Source organism: Poecilia reticulata, linkage group LG18 (genome assembly GCF_000633615.1).
Source record: "Poecilia reticulata strain Guanapo linkage group LG18, Guppy_female_1.0+MT, whole genome shotgun sequence".
Classification (NCBI taxonomy): Eukaryota; Metazoa; Chordata; class Actinopteri; order Cyprinodontiformes; family Poeciliidae; genus Poecilia; species Poecilia reticulata.
Window position 1 is genome coordinate 1,950,718 of NC_024348.1, and position 22,337 is coordinate 1,973,054.

The window sequence follows — 22,337 nt, forward strand, 5'->3', positions numbered from 1 at the left end:
GGCAACACAGGTAAAGGAACCTTAACAGGGTCGAGATCTACCAAACCTCAGTCTTTTATGGGTCCAACAAATACTGATCTGTGTTCCTCAAGCTAACAAAAGAGCTAATTGTTGCTGGAATTACTGAAAAGGTTATTAAGATGTGTGTTCAGAAGGTGCTCTGTGGGAACATCGACTCTCACCAAGCAGGATAACACTGGGTTTGCATGCATAGGATGAGGCTTTGGTTATATTTCTGTGATAACAAAGAGTGTAAAGGTTTCCCTAACTGTGTTATAAATAATCAGTTAAGAAATACTGAGTACTTCAATCCAGTTTCGACCAGTGTGTATGCCATTCAGGCTTTTATGTTTGTCCTTTCCTATGGTGCTTCCCTTTTTGTGTTTTAGATAGCTAGTAAAAGTTTGATGAATCGCAAACTGTGCAAAGATTTCACATGATTTATCAGTTTAAGTATTAAAGATTATTTTTACAAGAAATGTTAAAATGCCATTGAGACTCATTAAAACGCAAAAATAGTTCTTTAGTTTAGCGCCAATAGGAAGCTGTGATCCAGATGGAAACTTTGGTGTTGTTAGTGGCTAACAGTTAGCACGTGGTTCTCACAGTGCTAACTGTGATATAATTGCCAGACAATTATATCTTGTCTGGCACTTTCTACTGAGGGCCCAAATGAGTTACGTCATCCTGAATGAAAGTGTTTATTAGCTGATTCTGTCAACTGTCAACCCAACAGGTTAAGAACTACTTCCAGTTTTTTTTTCTCAAAATAAGAGTTCCAAACATCAATACAGTAAACTTAAAGCACCCACCTATTGCCTTGTTTTCACGGTACAATATTTTATGGTCCGGCATATTCAGGAGAGTGTGTCCACTGCCAGTTGAATCCTCAATGGCCAAAACAGCGAACTGAATCCCACTGACCCTTACTGTACGGCTCAATACAGGAACAAGGCTTTAAGTGCAAATCTAGGGCTCATCGTAAGATATTAGACTTCACCAGAAATCACTTGGTGACCACAGAAGATAGCAGAGTTCACTCTACAAATTTCACACTGAAAGTGAAATAGAGTTTTTAGGCCATCAGAGGTCTTGTGGAGTCTGTTTCAGTGGGTCGGGGTTGTTTTTAGCATTACCATTACCTTTCCACGCAATTAAACTCAATTCTCATCTCCCTTCAGTAGTCCGACTGGAATTTCTCACATTTACTTGGATTCCTCTAGTAGAATTTCTACTGGGCCAATCAACGACCAGAAGGAGAAGTTGTAATCAATGACGCAGCTGAGCTGTTTTAGAATTGTAGTCTGCCTGTAGTTTTAGCCAAGGCAGTGGAGGAAGTGAACTAAGCCGTTCAGTCGGTGTTAGCCACGCCTACAAATATTGAATCAACATTAATCGCCATCTTGTTCGGTTCGGCACTTTTCTCTTCGCAGTGGAGAATGGTTGTTTACAGTGCAGACAATTTCCTTTTAGCTTTATAGCATTGAACGGGTTCAAAACATACGTCACGGACAAATGTTTGCAATTGGGTAAAATGTAAAACTTCAACAGAGTCCAGGAAGCAATCGTTTCTCAACAGCTGAGGGTCCAGACCCTATGGACAAAGCAAAGCATAGAAAAAGGGGCTGTTTTCTTATCAGGCTAGGTTGCTTTAGCAATAAAGGGTGAATTATTTAAGAGAGTTAAAATATTAGGAGTGATGTATAGCATGAGCTATTCTTATTTAAAATAAATGGGAAATCACTGAAAACAGTAAGTAAAGCTGCTTGAGTTTGAAGCCAAAAAACATGAAAATTGTAAACTGAGTGATAAAAAAAAACTGCTACCTTATCTGGGGCAAATGTTTGTTTGTTTTCTGTCACATTGAAACCTGCTCCATGAGATATTCCGAGCTGCAACTGCTGCTCCTGTCTCCGTTGTCTAGCAAGTCTCTTGACCAAAAAGCCTGTATATTCCTTCTGCCTAAACAGGGCATGTGGGCAAAAGAGACAGGTATTGCTCGAGGCGCTATCATCTGCAATCACCACTGATCGGTGGAGCAGCTTGGGATGAGGGCGAACTTAGTGGCTGGCAAGCGCCATGGAGAAACAAGTGGGATTCCGACTTTGATTTCCTCGCTGAGTCATTGCAGTAATGACCCCTGCATGTCACAGCAGATTGTACAGCTGGAGGAGAGGGGGTATTTTTACATTTTTAATGCACAGTGGAATGCGGCATGCAGTGTCCCTACTCCATGCTAGGCAGGTAATCAATTTGAAGGCAGACAAGAACTCCCCCCCTACTGTACATCTCACACAAGCCAGCCATTTTCTCTCCCAATTCTTCTCTGAAAAGAGGACTTACATTTTAATATCAAAGGTTTAAATTAAATCACCCCTATTAAAAGACTATTAAATGTAATTTCCTTTTGTCGTCTGCTGGTGAACAGCTCCACGGTTACCAAGCTCGGCGCTTGAGACGGAAAGACGACACGGGGAGAAGAGGGCTGGAGCGGCGCGGAGAAAAGGGGGACATGAGATATATGATGGAGGACGGGGGAGTGACAGACAATGAATGAGAGTATAGAGGATAGAATGTCATCAAGACAAACTGCTGGAGGGAGGGCTGATGGGTTTGATAAGAAGAACTAGAGAAACGGCGCAGTTGGATACATGGTAAATGTATAAAACAGGAAGGAAGACACTCAAGAACTGAGTCGCCTCTAGAGTCCAAACCTTATTTTTAAATGCCAACTAATGACAGGGTTAACTTTATGATAACATGTTTTCCATCACCTTGTTGTGGGGCCTAAGACTCCTGCTGTCTGCATTGTGGGAGCCCTACTTTTTGACTGTAGGAGGCGTTTTCATTTAAGGAAGTAAATACATGTAATACATATAAGAGGTATCGATAGAACAACGGCCCTCTCTGTTCAATGCGCTTTAAAGCAAGGCTTGTGTGAAAAACAATTATTTCAGTAAAATATTGTGCAGATTATGAATTAAATCTTTTACTTCAATGAAAGATATGATTTTAAGTGACGTCATTGTTTGACCTAATATCAATGTGCTGATGTGTTGCAGATTTGTATTGTGACTTCTGACTAGGCCTGTCACAATAACAAATTTTGCTGGACGATTGTCTAAAAAAATATTGTGATAAACGATAATATTGTTTTAAGACCTTTTGACACTGATTTAGTGGAAATTACGTAATAATGCATGCAATTTGCTGCCATAGATTGATACTTTATTTTCAAAAGAACACATAACACTGGAACTGATAAACTAAACAAACAAAACAACCCAAAATAAAATGGATTCTCAGTCTCCATTAACAAAAAACGTACTTGAATAAAAACTAAACAACATAAAGCCAAAGTGGAAATAAATACTGCATTCAACCAAAAGAGTGCAGATTATGAAGTCTGTATACTATATTGCCCTTCAGTAATCACTAGATTTAAATAGAGAAGATGGGCACATCCCACTTCCTAAGGCAATAGTCCATACTACACAACTCTTTGCCCCTATTTTCCCTTTACGAAAATCTTAAGACGTTGGCCAATCTAAGATTGTCACTGGTGATTTTGTAACCGATCGTTCTGCAGTGTGTGGTGTGTTACGGTAGATCGTCATGGCCGCTCTGATCTAAATCAGGGGTTTTCCCCAACTGGGAGCTTAACGCTAAATGTGACAGGTAGCCAATATGAGAGCGCAGATTCTCCTTCGTGCTTTCTGAAGGGAAATTACGAGGTGAATCCCAAAGTCCAGCGACATCGGAGATGATTTGTGGAAACAACATTAATGTTTATTCAACATTTCGTGCAAAGAATATAGAAATGACATGGGGAGGAACTGGAGCCAAATTGCTACTGCAGTTGATAAACCCGGTAAGTTTTCAGCTGTTCCAAGTTAACGTGACATAAATAGGTTATGATGATTTTCATTCAGTCAGGACCTTACGCTGACTCTAGCCACATGCATAACAGGTAGATTCTAGTAAAGCAATGATCAAATGCCTGATTTTAAAATGAGTTAACTGGACTTGTAGCCATTATTTTGGGCCCATGTGGCTGGACACCACACGGCACGATGAACCCGATCGAACCGTTATGCCTAGGATTTCTGTCGGCTAATGTGTGGTCTCAGGTTTTGAAAATGGGCCGACAACTCATGTAGTGTGCGCTGAACATTACACTAAGGAAATGAGGAAGGGAGGGTCAGTGGAGAGCACCAGAGGTGAGCCTTTTTTACTCAGTGTCATCAATAGAAAGAAAAAAAGGCAGGAAGAGAAGATAAAGCCGATAATTAAAATGAGGTCGATATGTTTAATTTATCGTGCGATTAATTGATTTATCGTTTATCGCGACAGGCCTACTTCTGACATATGTAGGTTTTACTGTATTTTAAACATGGCAGATGAGGTTTTGTAAATGACAGCTGCTGCTGTTATTGGATCAGCTTCTGATGACAACAGTGACGATTCTGATGCTGATGATGGTGAGGGCTTCAATGGACAGGATTTTGGGAAAAACTGTAGGAATTTGGAGTACTGTACTTCTGATTTCAGTCTCTTTTGAGTAAAGTTAATTAAAGTGGTTTGAGGTGACGTGTCTTTATTGTACGTATTACTATAAAGACGAATGAATAATCCTCATGTAATTTATGTAATTCACGTTAGGTCTCTCTAAATTTAGGTATGAGTGTGTGCGTGTGTATGGTTGTTTGTCCTGTGAAACCTGGTGATGGACTGGTGACCTGCCCAGGGTTTCCCCTAGCACTTAGCCAAAAAGCATTAGAGATAAGCTAAAGGGCTTACTTACCCTAGTTAAGGTAAGGGCTCATAAATTGACACAAGGAGAAAGAACAAGCCTGGGCAACAAGGCATCCATGGGTCACAACAACTGCAGGCAGAAGTTCAGGAAGGTCTGAGAAGAACTTAGACAGGCTGTCTATGCTTCTGACTGAAGTAAAATAATTATGTAAAGAAGAATGGGCAGAAATTCCTACACAGCAATGTAAAAGACTCCAGTTACTGCAAATTCTGGATGGCAGCCAGAATGAGTGGCATTACTTAGAGGAAAGTTGAAGAAATGTCCTTGCACTTTTGTGCCCGACTACAATTGTTTTAATTGGGGGTGGACCTTACAGTAACGCAATCTCTGTTGTTGAATTTCTCACAGCCGGGCCTTACGTTCATTTGAACCACCAGTTTTGCTAGTCTGTGCTGTTCTTTGCATTTGCCATGGTTGGTACATTCCTGCCTTGCTGTGATTTTTTTTTTTACATCAGGTTGGGTGGAATCTGAATGCACAGAAGTCGTTGAAAGGTTTCATGTTTGCTGGGTCCCATGGGAGTACAGTTTGGCTAAGAACACAGCTGCTAATGAGTGCGCCTTTACCGCCATCATGCAGTTTGGCCTTTTGAAAATCATTAAAAAGGTGGGCTGAGGAAAAAGAGACAAGTGCGAGGGGACATCTGGTCACTCTACATCCAAATGCACTTTAAAGTCTACAAGGTGCAGAGTTTGCAGACAGCAGGGAGCTCAATCCTCGCTGGGTTACCTATCCAGAAACAAAACGACGCTGCAGTAGCAGGAGTAAAATCACATTTCTAGCAGCAGATTTGCATTGATGCGCCATCCTCTTTGGCCATTTTCTTTCTTAACAGGGAGAAATGGCTCGTCTCAGATGAGCTGCGGTCGGTAATTACCAGCTAAGCCGAGCCAAGCCAGAGAGTGGGCCGGGATTGGGCCACGCTTGGGTTGCTAATGCACAGATTGCCTGTCGGAGGCTACGAAATAATGGCTGCATGTCTGCAACAACCCCGCAGAATGTACTGTAGGAGCAGAGGAGAAAAGGAAAGCGCCTGCTGCTGCTAACCTGGGGGAGGCGATCACTAAATGGAGGCAAGGGGAAACGGAACGGATGATCTAAGTGCGCATGAGGGAAGGTGAAAGGGACTGCAGCTGAAGAGAGCGGCATCTCTCACCGTTGTCATTACCTCTCTCTCATCCACCTTCAGCTCCTGTTATCTCACAGAGAGAAGGACCATCAAGTGGTTGGGAAGGCACTTCAACCTGAAATGTTTTTCTCTTTGCCGAGTTGCAGGGTGGGAGGGATGGCCCAGAATTCACCTCTGTCAACAACCCACTTGTTTGTGACGTGCCGAGCAGAAAATTGAACTGTTAGTACGTGGGGTCTATATGGATTTTTTTGCTCAAAAATCCTTCATGTGCCTGCCGAATTCTCTTTTTTTTCTTCTTCTTCTTGTAGCAGAATCAACACAAAGAGCTTCCCTAAGACAATAAGGGCGGTGTGAGTCAAAGAAGAGCCGAGCACAATGGGGGTGGGGGTGAGGGTGGGACGCGGAAAAAGTCGAATATGAAGTGTTTTCAAGTTATCTGTGCAGCACAAGGCTCTCTTTGGGAATTAAGTTCTCTCTCTTTTTTCAGTTTCTCTGTAGCAGGGCTGGTTCGTGTTGAATACTAAGAATTAATTATGCTTTACAATAAAGATGTGAGGCACAGAGTAGCAACACTATGCGGTGAATGCTTTTAGAGTCAGTCTGATGCCCAGTGGTCCTTAAAGGCAACAACTGCTCTGAGATATTCTGCTGGAATATTTGCAGGACTCTGGTGGGAGTAAACTGGATTTAATCAGACTCAGTTCCTTATCCGTATGTTGATCTGAAACATGGAATACAGTAGAGGGAGATGCAGAAAGAGATAGTACAGTGGTTAGCTGGGGACAGGCTTCTCTCCTAACTGTGACTGTGCTTTTTTTTTGGGAGGTGTGGGGCGCGGGGTGGCATTTCACGGCAGGAGACCGTGAAATAACAGAAAATTCCCTTCTTTCTTTCACGCTTACTTGCTGCCACTTCTCCACTCGTGAGCAAGAATGTACGAATTCATTTAGTTTCCCCCCAATTTCTCTTGAATGGCGCAATAATAGTGCTGAGGGATCAAATGAGAAGACAACTCGGCGGGAGCCAGAACGCATCACCGAGGTTAGCCGAAAAGAAAAGGAGGCCTCAATCTGACCGGCTCGGTTGTAACCAGATGGGCCAGAATCTCTGAAATGAAGTGGGGATGATCATGAATAGCCGAACTGGATGGATGCCTGGCCTGGATATTTGATTTGGGTTCTGGCCCCGCACCAAGGGGGAGGACTTGATTGCTTTTGATTAAGGGATGGGGGAAGCTAATACACGGCCATTAAATTCCAAACATTAAACCTGGTTCTTCAGCCTGATTTCAGAGGCTATGGAGACCCAACTCCTCCCTCAGTCTCATGTAGCTCATCATAGAAACTGATTGGTGAGTCGTGCAGGGATCACGTCTTCTCAACAACATGATGTGCAGTTAATCCTCTTTAGGTAGGTTCAATATTCTGCAAACATGGTGCCAAGGTATCAAAAAGATTTCTTCTCTTGTTTGTCTGTAGTTCTATTTGGAATTTTAGCTCATAAAAAAGTAGGAGCTTTGACATTAGAGACCGCTTGTCGAGCTTTTGGACGAAGGATGTCCTTCAAAGTCAAAGCAAGAAAAAAGAATTACCTGAAAGACTGGGGAGAGGAAGGGGGATGGATGTAGAGAAAACTGCTAATGACGGCTCCATTGCCGGGTAAAGGGGTTGCATCTCAGTAAGTTTTGTCTCAGATAGAGCTGTTAAAAACTTTTGGGACTTGGGATTTTTTCCCCTCCATTGCTTTCCTGTAATTGCTGCCATTTTGAATTTAGTCAGCGGGCACGGAGTGGGCAGGAGATGCTCTCTCTGATCTGCCTCACACACAGTATGGGAGATTGGATAAGGGCTTCAGAATGAGATCTAGGGAGACAGCACAGCTCTCCTCTAGGACTGCGGGCTCCAATGACTTCCATTAAAGCACGGTGTGACCAAAATACTGATTTGTCAGGGAAAAAAGTGAGCGATTAGCCCTTTTATTTTGCTGCTGTCAATACAGGAGTGGAATGGTACATCTCCTTTAACAATGGAAGTGGCGGTTGAATAGATTTTAAACAATTAATTAAGCACCACAGTGTTAAATCACAGTTTATTATCTTATTTTCTTGTATAGACTACTACCTGCATCTGGTTTGTTGCCGTGACAATCCTTAAAGTATCTTTTTACCTTTTACAGAGATGCACTGAGATGCACCAAAGAGCACTGAAAGTATGACTATATTGGCTACTAAACCTCAGTGTGTGTATGCTTTGTGTGTGTGACTGTGCTGCATGCTGGTCAATTGGTCGGAAACTCAAACATCCACTTTTTTTTTACCATTAACAAACACAGTATTCCTAAGAGTGAAGGCCACAGCAACTGGACTCTTTGGTGTGTAAATGGCTACCATAAGAAGACGACTCAAAGCTCGCTGTATTCAGTGTCAGTGAGGCGTACAGCAATTAAGTCAGAGGAACCAAAGAAGTAAAAATGTCAAAGGAAATTGTGTTTTCTACATGTCATGGCATGTCTGCAGTTTATTCAGCCTGCGAGAGCGAGGCGTAATGCAGATGTTCTGAACATATTGCAATATAGTTGGACACTGTCATTTTTAAGCTAAGAAAAAGATTTGGAAAAATCGGAAAATCCTTACGTTAAGGGAAAGACTTTTTACTTTCTTGGACAGCGGTGTCCAAACATCTTGACTTGCTTTTCAAAATGACAAAACAGAAAGAACTCGTAGGCCACAAACATTAGCTTGCTTTTCTAATTGAAAATATGAAACTAATTTTATGTGATGTTTTTGTCCTTATGTGATCAACAATAAACAAATCACATTTCAACAAAAGAAACAAGGTTTTTTTTAATTTATCTTAAATTTCTAGTTTGGCTTTGGAGTCAAGCTTGCTGAATTTTTGTTGTCTTGTTTACTACGAAATGAAGATTAAAGCAAAAAAAAAAAAGGGTTATTAGAAGACGAACAAGGTGCTGTTACATTTAACAAAATGTACTGTCTGTCTCCTGTTTAAAATGTCTGGCAATCAGCACAAATCTGGGACTAAAATAAACTTGGGCACTTTGGACACTCTTACTGTAGCTGTTACACACACAGAGACGGCCACTAACTACTAATTACTCCAATAAGATGCTGAAGACAGTTTGTAAATGTTAAGTCTAATCAAATCATCTTTGCAGTGATACAGTGCTGTCCATGGTTAGCCGCAGAACTCCCCCCAAAAACAACAGACGGCTTTATGCATGGGGAAGATGTGATAATTTGTAGCTGAAACAGGAGTCAATAAATCATATGATGTTCAAAACACACAGTGGGGAGCACACATCTGCTAATGCGTTAATATTTCGTTTAGAGTACTTAACTTCCCCTAGATTAGCGGTTCTCAATGTAGGGTTCCCAGGGGGCGTTCAGAGGACGGCAGGGGGCGCTGGCGGACACTTTTACAAAAGGGGGGCGCTGGGATGCCTTTGGGGGGCATTTAGTCGAAGGTAAAATTTACACCTTAAATCTACAACAATGCCAGTTTAGACTTTGAGCAACTTGGTAAAACTGTATTGTGTAACATTAAAACATGCTTGGCTGCAACTGTATCGATGGCAGCTCTTCTTCTATTCAGTGTTTGTTAGCTTCTGTTAGGTTCTTGGCGCAGCTCCATTCTCCTGCTACTGGTAGCTAAAATCACGATACCCTCACTGAGTATCCCTCTGAAAAATGAACCCATTTAAATAAAGAAATAAAGAAATCCCTCCATGGGTGATACCACGATAGAGAGCGTTCATTTTATAGCGTTAACACCGGAGCTGTAAGTGGTCCGGTATGAAACGAGGGTGATGGAACAACACAGCACTTTTAAATTTCAATAATCAGAATGCAGAAATTGTTTCCGTTGTTTTAAAAGTTTTATGTCAGTCTGCCTTTTCCCCATCGATACGTTTCACGACGACCCTGCACCTTAGGGGCTTAAAAAAAAAAGACGCGCACATTGCGAAAAACTCTGAAACAGGAGAACCAGGACATAAAACGGAGCGACGAACTAGATGTGAATTATGGCATAAAAACAGAGAATCCGACGCTGAACAGTGAAAAAATCAACAAATGATGTGAAACACATGACGATTAGGCGGCGCAGCAGGTGATGAGTGAAGATTATTTGTCTTATATTATTCGTCTTATAATGGATAAATGATAAAATAAATCTAGCAAGAGGAAAGAAACTAAAGTGGACAAAGCAATAAACCAAGAGAGGATAAAACTAATCAAATGAAACTAAATGGAAATGAATGAAGAACAAAATGCAAGAATAAACTAAGAAACTAAAGTAAATACAGAGGAAGAAACTGGTATGGCAAGACCTTTCGAGCAATAATTAATACAGGGGACTGTATGGCAAGAATAAACAGACACTATTTCCAGATAAAAGGTGAAATAATAGTGTTGAAGTGTCATGGGTTTGTTGAGACCACATCTAGTACTGAGAATAAATATATCTTACAGACCATAACAGTAAAGAACTGATTACTTATTTATGTTTTTAATTAKATTTGATATATTTATTTCTTCAATATTATTTTTCATGTCAGTGTTAATGTCATGAGGCTGATGACTCCATGACACTTTCAATTTGACTCATTAGGATTTGATTAAGAATCTTTGTAATTTCTGTCCAGTAAAACTATTAATCTATAATCAATAGACAGGTCTATATAAAGATATAATCCATGTTTCTGTCTCATATCTGTATGGCATTAAAAGGATCTGGAACTTTTGTTTTTCCTCTGAAAGCTCTGGTTTGCACAATAAATGCCATGTGGGTGAAGTTTTATGGATGATACTCTGATGTCCCATTCTCCTGAAGGCAGCACAGAGCTGCAACACCAGAAACTGACACTGAAGAGAAGAAGAGCTATGATTAATGTAGTTACAGTTCTATCCAGGTTTTAATGTTGCAGAGCTCAGTCGTTTGCAAATAGTTCAAAGTTTAAACTGGCATGTTGAACATCTTTTATCTGATCATTTTGTGCAAGATTTAACAACTAGAAAATGGCACAAAAGAATATTTTTTCCACTGTTATTGGCTGCTGTTAGACCTACCAATTTTAAGTTGAATGTTCATTGCATTTTTCGTAGACGCCTGTGAAAATAATTTCTATTCCCATGGCTTTTTTGTTCTCTGGGAAATTATTTTTGATGATAAATACAGAAACAAGCATAAAAATCAAAACATCTACAATAGTGATAGTAATATTAATGATAAAATAATAGTCAGTGCAAAGTAGCCTACAAATTCTTTGGTGTGGGGCGGTGAGGGACCTGGATGAAGGCTAGGGGGACGCTGGCCCAAAAAAGGTTGAGAAACACTGGCCTGGATTAATTTTTCCAGATAAATTCTATTGCATTAATTTACTTGTCTATTTTCTAAGCTTTCAGTTGAATAAGGTTCAACATCTGTATTGAAGTTTTAGTTATCGACTGTCAAGACAAGTAGATAAACGTTTGTATTCATGCTCTTATTTTGAAGTGGGTGAAACTGTTTACGTGGCAGTTCTGTTTCCTGTCCTCTATGCTCTCTCTATTTCACCTCCAGTAACTTCCTTTCAAACAAGAAACAAACAGGAACAAATAAAAGATGGACAGTAGAAAACAAGATATATATGCATGAATACAATATCTAAGTGCATGGTAGAATATGTAAGTTATATTGTCAAAATTAAAATGGTGCTCATATTGGAATTGAAGTTAGCGCTTAGCTTCCACTAAATAACATGTTGATGTAGTGCTTTAGCGTTAATGGAACTGTTTATGATTTGTACTTTAGAGTTAGCCGTGTCCTCCACTAAAATAAATCATTACGTTTATAAAAGAGAAGGCCAATATTTTCTGTGCACAATAAACTGCAAGCACAATGAATTAAACTATAAGGCAAAATGTCAAGTAGTCATAATAAAACAGGGAGGAAGCTAGCAAAACAGGCAATAACGTAATAAGACAGGTTACAACAGGTAAAATTATCTCAGATTAAATCTTTTAACTGTGTTACGAATGAAATTTAGCCTCATTCACGTGTAAGAGAGAAAATCCATGTAGACTTCTGGCTGTAATCTGTAAAACAACACTGCAGATTGCTGTGGAGGAGACCCACAGGGCTGATCGTTTGTCACACTCACATTCAGAACTCTGCAACATTAAAGATCAGTCATTCACAGCCTGGATCATCTACCACTGTCTAAATGATCCAGACTTTTAACAACAAAGACAAGTCTCATTCAAATAAAACCAGTCAACCCACTCAACTACTGGAAACCACAGCAAACATGTCCATTTCCTTAGTGGTGAAAACAATAAATGTTAAAGGGACCTTCATTTATGTATTTTTTTCTTAAACACACTATTGTAATTATCCAGAGCAGATGAGGTCAATTTGAGGTTCAACCGTTGCGTTACGTTTTAACCCTCTGAGTTTTGCTTGAACAAACAGGAGAGGACAATTTGAAGACCTCTTCACTTAGAGATTTGTTTTCTTTTTAGCAGGAGTTAGAACAGGGTTAGCATCTGTTTAGTTTCCGTTGATTGCAACGACCTGTCCAAGTTCTTCCAAATACCAACATCCAGGTTCAGTTAAAAATAGATTTATAACAAGGTTAGATCTGAGGACTCCATGAATTTGTTACCAGCTCAATAAGGCTGGAAAAGTTTGCCAATTTTCTTAGAGTCTGTAAAGACGGAACATCCTGAGAGGAGTCCTCAGTGGTTAGTGTGGGTGGAGTTTGATTTGCTGTTGGTGGTTAGATTCTGCTTTGAGGTTTATAGCTTGAAGTTCTAAATGGATACAAAAACAAAAGGAGGAAAGAAAAATCAAACAACTTTAACCCTTTGAGCTCAAAAATGTCCACTAATTCCCTTCAACGATAGCTAGACTTGTTCGAAAGCAACTCTTTGTCTTCATCGCATGGCGTGTGTAGGACACCTCTGCATTGACTCCATTATAATAGCAATTAACATATCAAATCTTCTTTAATATTCACTTTATCAAAATTTAAACTCATGAGCCGATGGGAATGTTTACAACTAATAACTCCTATTACTTTCATCTATTGACAGATTTCAAAGTGGAGAAGAAAGAGAATAATAGATTCACTTTTAAGCTCTTCTCTTCAGACTTTCGTGGCACACAGATAATTTCATGAAGTTGCCAAATCATTTTTTATTGATTCACTTTTTCATTCAACTTTAATCTCCCCAATCCTTTCTAATTTCTGTTCTAACTATTCCCAGCAATCGTGCAATCGCTGCAGCGCCACAGGAGAGCCAAGAAGTCAGTTTATGGGCGCTGAATATGAATACAAGGATTGTTTTGTTGTCATCAAATAAATATGAAGGCAGTTCATTTTTTGCAAAAATAAAAAATGAAAATAATAAAATACCTCATCTTTCTCTCTGAGACAGAGTTTTATCTTCTAAATTCATCCTTCTGTGTTTTCGGATAGCGTTTCAAAGAGAACCCCCTAAAGCTAACTGTCTTTACGCTTAGGTTGTGATCATCTCAATGCATCTCCAATGCAAAAAAAAAACAAAAAACAAGAAGCAGTGCATATATATTTATTTACCCCTGTAGGGTTTTGTTTTGTTCTGTTTTTTACTGGCTTATTCTTGTTTTGAAGAATCAACCACCTTCAGCAGCACAAACACACGGCACGAGACAAAGACAGGAAGGTTGGGACATTCGGTACTCAAAGGGTTAAAGAATAATGAGTTTAATGGGACCACATTAAGAACTCAGGGCGCTGTCAGGTACAACACCGGCAGGGGCGCCCGCGTGGCGCACTGAGTGTAGACTTTGTACAAAAACGGTCCCTTTAACTTTTAGTGACTTTCATTGGAGGGGGATTGTGGGTTGTGGTTGGGGTGCAGGGGGTGTGAGGTGAGGGTTAGGGGGAGAGGGGAGTAGAGGGGTCCTGTTCTCGGAAAAATCCAGTGAAAATCAAACTTTTTGTTGTTTTACATCCAGCCAACATTCAGCAAACAAAAGACACAGGAAGGAAGCGGTTTACATGTGGTCAGGTTATTAAGGGTTATGTTGGGTTATTTGGAAATTAAAGCTCTGAAGAGATGCAGCCCCAACTTAGGGTGCCTTGGATAAAGACCCCTGAAACGTGGCCTTGTTAGAAACTACGGAGATATCTCTCTTTAAAAGCCAACGAAGGTGAAACTAAATCTGGTAGAACATGCTTCAATTCCAGTTGAACTTCTCAACACCATAAAATCTGGTCATTGCTACACTTGGTAGTTCTACAGTGATGGGAACCTATAGTTTAGGTAAGGAGTCAATCACATTTGCCCCTGCTGCATGGCACTGCACCTCCTCCAGAGCTGTGGTTAACGGTAGGTTAGGCGGTTAGATCATTAGTGGAGTTAAAGGGATTTTATTACCTTTTTCGAGTAGCCACTCATCAACTACCCGACCAAGTCGGTATGGGATTCTTTGTCTAGCAAGAGCCAGGCGCTCATTATCAAAGTTCCCTTTAAGAAATTTGGAGAAGACAAATTAGAAACAAAACGGTTACAGGCAAATCTGGAAGTTAAGAAAGTTAGAAGTTAGAAGGGCAACATTGCAAAAGGTTTAGCAGGTTATGAACTTTAAATCAGCTTTAGTTAGGACAGGAAGAACTTGATGTTGTTTTGGGCTGGTTTGTTCGGTTAGACAGGTTAACAACATTCTAGTTACCTTGAGTTTAAATTAGTTGTTTGTTTTTTTAATCTGATGTCATGTTAAACAGATTTAAAAGTGTTTTAGATGTAAAATGGTTACTTTTCTTTTTGTTTTGTTTAAAGAACTTATCATAGCTCTCAGCACATTAGAAAAATCATTAGCGGTGACAAAATATGTTAAAGCCAGCAAAACCAGCAGTCAACACAAGTACAGTAAGGAAGAATAAAGCAGAACAAGACATTTCAGTGTCAGCAGTAAAACATTGTTTCAAAAGGAGCATGACATAATCACACATTAAAAGAAAAACAAAACACATTTTGTGGTTGTTCTCAAGGAAAGCGCCTTAAAGTTCCCATTGCAGATAAAGAGTTGTCAATTAGCCAAATGGCTCCTCCCAAACCTGACGGTGCTGTGGCGCTCGGACCCCTTGAATCCCCGTTCCGTTTATCACCTAAAGCAAAACGAATTAAGTGGATCTGTCAGAGCACCAGTATTTCTCAGCGCCTTACCCCCCTCACCCCTCCTCCCCCTCATACCCCCAAACCTCCTCAAGCATTCATGGAGAACTTCTCATTGGCACTTGGCAATTAGCAGCACTTCATCAGTGTGTCAAAGAAGTTTCATCACTGCTGCGGCAACTTATTATCCCTCACTTCACTTCAATCAACCTCTGGGTCACGCTGCGTTGCATCTCCAGCACCATCAACAGAGACGGCGCTGAAATTAAGGGGGGGATGAGGGTGGTGATGGTGACCAGGCTTGGGTGTGTGTGTGTGTGTGTGTTTGTGTGAGTAGAGGGAGGTGAGGGGGGCGGGGGGTTGATGATGTCTGATGTGATGGATTAATTAGGAGTTATTGTCCATGTCAAAAGGCAGTCTTAGAAGATTACAGGCTAAAAAAACCTCGGCAGGGCTATGTTTAGACAGCGCTTTTTGAAAATAGGACAACTCACAAAAAACAAAACGTACCCCTAACTTACTGCCTGTTTTAATAGGAAATCTGAGAAAGCAGAAGACTTGAGTGCTGCTGCTGAAATTATCTGCAGAGAGAGAGAGTGTGTGTGTGCGCGCGCGCGTGCGTGTGTGTGTGTGTGTGTGGGGGGAACTCATCTTGCATCCTATCTGGAATGTACTTTGATTTAGAGGCGCCACTGCCCCGTGCTGCTGCAGCAGAGATCTAAAATAGACCACCTCTCGGTTCTGCAGTACCTGTTTCCTCTCCCCAGGGGTCTCCCTACCCACGCCTGCCTGTGTGCGCAAAACTGCCTCGGATAAGCAAAACAAAAAAAAAAAAGAAAAAAGATGTTTGCACATGCATGAGGCTATGTTGTGGGTAAATTCTCTTGCCTGTTTGTGTGTGAAAAGGGGGGCTACATCAGAGAGCGTAATGAGAAGTTGATGGGAAAAGAAAAGCAGAAGATAGGAGGAAAGGCTGAAACGAGGGGAGGATAGAACCGAAAATGACTCATCATAACATAGATCAAACTTTTTTTTTTAAATAAAATCTAAATCTAAGGTTAAAAGAAAACCTAATCGGTGTTTCCATCCTTCAGCTCTCCTCTCTTTTATATCAGCTGCACATTTTTGTTTTGACTCTACCTGCGAGAACAAACGGCGTTCTTTCCAAAACCGCCGTTTGTTCTAAAGTACAAGAAAAAAAAACAAAACACCGAGCAGCAATTACAGGTATGTTTTGATGTTGCACTTAAGATTAAGCGCGCTTCTGCTGTGCTTTTCTGGAAAGGCAGAGCGGCAATTACAGCCCTAACACAAGGCTGCTTCAGTAATGACACAACCACTCTGCTGCAATCACTAAATTAGACAGAGAGAGAGACACAGACAGAGAGAGAAACAGTGCGTTGGGCAGAGGACCAGTGTGGGGTGTGGCAGGGTTGCCGATGTTGCAGGGATAAAGCAAAAAACAAAAACTGGCAGACAAATCCTCCGTGGGTGGATGTCCTTCCTCCTAAATCCCTTCCTTTCCTCCGATTCACACTGCAACCTCCAGGAACCAAACCTGCTGTATGCACAATCCGTTTTATCCTCCTCTGGTGGCAGGGCTGAGACTCTACACTCAGAAAAGTACCTTTTCCTCTGCTCTTCTTCTCCAGGACCCATTTTTTTGCGCGATTCAGGCATTCTTTCCCTAATCCGTTCTCCACGTCTTACTCGTTTATTCCGCCCTTCTTGCCGGCTCTTTTCCTTCTTTTCCGGCTTGTCCCTCCCTTGTTCTCAAACAATCCTTCATCCACGCTTCATTCTGTCCTTTCTCTCACCCTCCTGCCAAAATCCATTTCCGTCTCTCTGTGGCTAGTAACTTGCACGCCCCATTCTCTCCAACTTTCTCATCTTCCACTTTGCTTCATCTCCATTATTTCCTGTCTTCTTCCTTCCTCTTTCCACTGGGCCTGTTTTTTAGCAATTTCTCATTTCTGGTTTTGTCCTGCCCCCCCCACAACTTGCTCTTACTCACTCACACTTAACCTCTGATTCGTAACCACGTATTCCTTCTTTCCCTGTAAGGTTTGTTACTGGAAGATTAAATGTGGTTCACTGTGGCGTGGCGCTTGCTTGCCATCTATTACTGACAAAGGATCCAGCAGACAAAGTAATAACTGCTGAGAATACAAAGTGAGTGTACTGTATGCGGATGTATGTGTTTTTTTTTCTCTCTGGCAAACAGCAGCATGCAGCAACATCCGGATCAAGAAGCAAAAACTGCCATGACAGGGATTCCATCTACAAACTCCAAACACTGAAAGAAGTCTAGAAAAGAGAAAGCATTGTAGGGATGGAAACCTGGAAGAGCAAGATGAGACTAAAAATCACAACATGTGACAAGAACGGCAACAATCTCCTCCTGCTGGTCAGGTCTTTCGGTCCACAGGCGATCTAAATTCCTGCGTGTGTTTTCATCCGTTTGGATCTGTGGAGAAATCTGAGCAAACCGGATGAAGGCCGTTCTGCATCAGAGTAGAGGAGACGGTGGGTGGCTGGCTAATTAAACAGCTGGGCCTCCATTCCCAGGACTCTTGCTTTTGCTTGATACGAATCTAGACTAGTTTTTTAACAGCAGAAACAATTTGAATACAAGTTAGGAACTTAGCATTAGCTTCTGCTAAGTACCATGTTGCTGTAGTGCTTTATCATTAGTAGAGTCATAGTTTAGCATTAGTGCTTTATTGTTAGCACAACTAACTTTTTAGCTAGCTAGTTTATCACATAGAACCCCATTAAAAATGGAGACAAGGCGTATGAGTTCTTCTGCCCGGCTCTGTAGATGAACGTTGTTAATGTTGAGTCACATCTGTTTTCTCACTCATTGATGGACATTCAAAATAACACTTGTTAGCATATAGCTGCTCTTAAATGAAGCTCAACAGAAGGTATGGGCCATAACTCCCCATGAGTCGTACCCAGGCAGGTTGCCTGAAGCCCTGACCCCCCCTGTGGTTTGGACTATCCATGCAGAACCCTGTCTGTGTTTTCTTTGGCGCCTCATGTCTGCTGCCAGACGGTTTGTCCAGATAATGGCTATGATGGGACCAGTTCAGGGAAGGTGTCACATCTGCCGTGACACAGAGAGGGGCGGGTACACGCTGCCTGACTGGCACCTAGGGATGGGGGCGGGGGTGACAGATGCATTGGCACACGGGGAGTGTAAACTATCTGCTTCGATGCGCGTCTGGGACGACTTGCCTTCAAGTGCGATGATAACCAAATCTTTTGCCTTCCGTGTCATTGCACATGTGCACATTTGTGTGGTGGCATTTGACCGTGTGATGCTCTGAGAAGCCAGCTGGATATCATGTTGCTCTGCAGGCGACCGGATGCCCTTGTACAGGACACCCACATTGGAAATCTATTCACGAGAATGGAGAGTACACTGGAGACGGTTGGCCCGCAGCCATGTCGCTCTGCCAGTCTTCGACTGAAACCTCCCCCTGTAATGTTAGTCTGAGTCTGCCAGCTACTTCATTAAATCATTTCACAAAGAATTCATCAGAATTTTAAAGTCTCTCCACGTTTCCTAAGCTGAGTTTGGAGTTTGTGAAATGAGGGAAGAGACCCTCCTAACCCACTCATTTATTTACATCAAACACATCCCCCCCTGCACCCATGTCTGCCTGTGTTTTAATCACATGGCTGTCATCGCTTTAACTGTTCGTCATCTCTCATATGTGCAGCACTTATCAGTCCAACAACTCGTTTTCATTTCTTCCCTCCACCACCTTTTATCTCAGCCACAAATTGATTTAATGCAAGAGCTGCTCCCAGAGTCAGCCGAAGGATCCCCCTTCCTCTTATCCCCATCCACCAGCTTTAAAAAAAGAAAAAGAAAAAGAAAAAAACTTGTAGAAATCAAAGTTGTCACTTCTCTAATTACCCAGAGCAATCTTTTTCCTCTGCCGATCTGCACTACTTAACTCTCTCTCTCCTCTTCATTACTTTCTTGACTATTTCTCTGCTCTCCCCTTCTGTCTCTCTCTCTCTCTCCCCATCATCCCATAGCCACAGGCCAATAATTTGAGATACCTTCCAACTGTGCAGGATCCAATCAGATGGAGTCGCAGAGCACCAGAGGCCCAATAAGAACCAACAGAATGTCACCAGTGACGAGCGACTAAGCTGGCTGCCTTCAGTTCCCTCTCGCTCGCTCTTTTTGGCTGTACTGTTTTTTCTGTATGTGCAAAACATAATGAAAATCCTAAACTAGAAAATTACATCAAGTGTCAGCCGTTCCTCAGCTTGCGTCACCATATCCCTGGAGCTCAAGCGCTGTCACACAACCCATACAGTAGCTGTCAAGCTGAAAATATTGGAGTAAAAACTTCTTTGAGACTTTAACCCAATCTCTTGTTAATTAGGTCTCATCACAAGTCCTGATTTATATCCACTAGGACCAGACGCACGTTTCCCCGCTCGGGATCCAGCAGTGATCACTGCCGGAGGCAACCGGAACAGAGCATCGTGTCCGAAAAAGCTCCGTAAGCTAAAAAAAACAAGAAAACCACAAAAGGCTGCTCGTCTGTAGAATCCCCACAGTGAAGAGGGGCTTCCTGCCAGCTCTGACAGGAGATTCACCCCTCTACATGATCCATCATGTTCTGCCCAGTGAACCATTAAAGCTACGGAAGACTGCCTTCCCTGCGTCTTGTTGGGAGGCCCAAACTGCTGAAGCGAAATCTAGTCCACGTTCAGCTAAAGTCCCTCCCGCCTCTAGTCATTTGTCTGACTGCGGCATCGTGTGCATAAGAGTGCCCCCCTCTCCTACCCTAATCTGTGAGCTCTTCCTTTGCTTTCAGCTACTCTTTCGACTACTTTCAGAGTGCTCTCATGTTGCTTTTGCCAATAGGCAGAGGGGAGGCTGATCTTCTTGGCTGCTTCAATGTCCTTCTCCTCAAAGTGTCTTTATCTTCCCTGTTTGCTCACGCGCCGCTCGGCTCGGCTCGGCTCTCCGTCTCCGCCGCGATGGAGCTTGCAAAGACAAAGATGGATGCCGAGCAGACAGTGGAGGCATATGAGTAATGATAAAGAGAGGAAAGATGAAGTGAGGAGCAGAGCGGAGCGCTGTGTTGACCCCTTTTCCTTACACCATTTATCTGAGATGTAAGAACATCTTAGCGGCTCAGCTGGAAGAGCTGGGGCTGACCTCTCCGCTACAAAGACTTTCTGCTCCTCTGTGAATCCACCAATCTCGTCTTTCTAGTTTCCCGTCTCAAACATCCAACTTTCATTTTGAAAGGGCCCTTTAAATGTCTTCCAGAGGGGGAAAAAAAGAGAATGGCAATTTGCTAGTTTTTCCATCTTTTCCTTTCCTGTGCCACCTTGTTCTGCCTATGAGGATGATGATGACTTCTAGATGTACCCTGGAAAAGTCTTTGGTTTTGAGTTTTGCGATTTCTGGTGAGGTACAAAATTGAAAGCAACCACATTTACCATGGTTTAAAATTGCTAAAATTAAACAGAAGCATGCTTAGGGTTTAGCTTGGTGTGCTCCTCATCGTTGGGGCGAAGGTAGACACCATGGTGAGATTCAAAAGACCGTCGTCCCGTTTACACAAAGCTGATTTTCAGTGACACCATAACATTTCCTGCTGCAATCTTACACTTGTAAGAAATGAGGAAGAACAAAACAAATGTGCAAGACAGCTGGTGCTTGGTTTGGGAAAAACTCACAAGTGAAGGATGATATCTAAAAACATACACACTCAAAAAGTACCTTTAAAAAGTAGTCATCATATGGCAGCAACTCAATGCATTTAAGCATTTGGACACGTTGAAGACACTTTGCTGAAGTTCAAGCAATGGCAACAGAGTGGTGAAGAAAGTTCTTGATGGTTGTTGGTGCCAGATTAGCTGGGCTGAGATTTTTTAATGCTGCTTCATGCATAGCAATTTCTCCCAGGTTTACAGAGAACGGTACAAAACAATGAAGAGAGACTAATACACACTAAGCCTCTGTTATGTGAACCAAAATGCCTTGTGACAGGGGAACAGGCAGACTGGTTCCATATGATAGAAACACAACATTCGCTCAAACAATCAATGGGTACAATCAATGGGTACAATTAATGGTGTACCATCTCTTAACACACAACATGTTGCACCTTAAAGCGGCAGAACATGTCTGATCCTACCACGAGACCAAACACAGGAAACAAAGGCCACAGCCTGCACAGGCTCATGAAAATTGAATAACAGCAGAGTGGAAAAACATTGCAGGGTCTGATCAATTTTAATGTCAGCTACAATATGGAACAGTCCAAATCTGTCCAAAACATTTTGTCCCTAGAATAAGAGAAGGGATCCGTTGTGTTTTTATCAACAAATACCCCGATGGTGTCGGGGTATTTTCTTGGTGCCCCTTTGCCATTTAGTACCTATTCAGGATCCTTTAAGTTTCAAAGTCTACCAAAGTGTTGTTCCTGACCATATCCATACCTTCATGACCAGTATGCCTATCTTTTAGAGCATATTCATAGCAGGATAATGCACCATTAGTGTTAAGATGACTTCAATGGCTTCAAAAGTCACAATAACTCAAACCAAAAGATAACTGTAGGGGATGTGGAGACTTTGAGGATGGTTGCAAAGTCAGCAAATGGGCAGCAACTGTCTGCTGCTACTACGTCAATATGGACCAAGAAGCTGTAACTCTACTTTTACTTGCGTACAATTTCTGGCTACCATCTTGAATTATTCAACTGATTTACAAAATAAGCTTAATTCTGCTACCCTTAATTTTTGTCTGTTCACCATGCTGTCCCAGCTGCAGGGCAAGTAAATACACAAACCTATTTAATAAATTAGAAAATTATTAAAAATACCCTTTATTTCAGTAACTCCATCACCAAGTGAAGGATATTATATAAAATAATTAGACAAAGACAAATGTTTTAACACCTTTATTTCTTTACTTCTCATTTCTTTCTCTGCCAGCAGCTAATGACGTTAGAATATTACATCAGACCAATTATAGAACTATTTTTAAAAACAGAAATCTGATCTTAATAAAATGTTTATTACCTGCATTAAGGTTTTTATTTTCAAGATGTACTTTTATTCCGACAAACAATTCTCATCAGGACTTACCGTATTTTCCGCACTATAAGGCTCACCGGATTATAAGGCGCACCTTCAATGAATGGCCTATTTTAAAGCTTTTTTCATATATAAGGCTCACT

At 41.6% G+C, this 22,337-nt stretch overlaps 1 protein-coding gene across 1 annotated transcript in view; it reads right to left on the reverse strand.

The window, feature by feature from the left end:
- The window catches only part of LOC103480181 (neurexin-2-beta-like), a 74,556-nt gene that overhangs the window by 41,010 nt on the left and 11,209 nt on the right, over positions 1–22,337 (reverse strand). Inside the window, exon 2 of the mRNA XM_017310469.1 lies at positions 14,371–14,460. Coding sequence (XP_017165958.1) covers positions 14,371–14,460 — 90 coding nt within the window. The remainder of the gene's footprint in view (positions 1–14,370; positions 14,461–22,337) is intronic.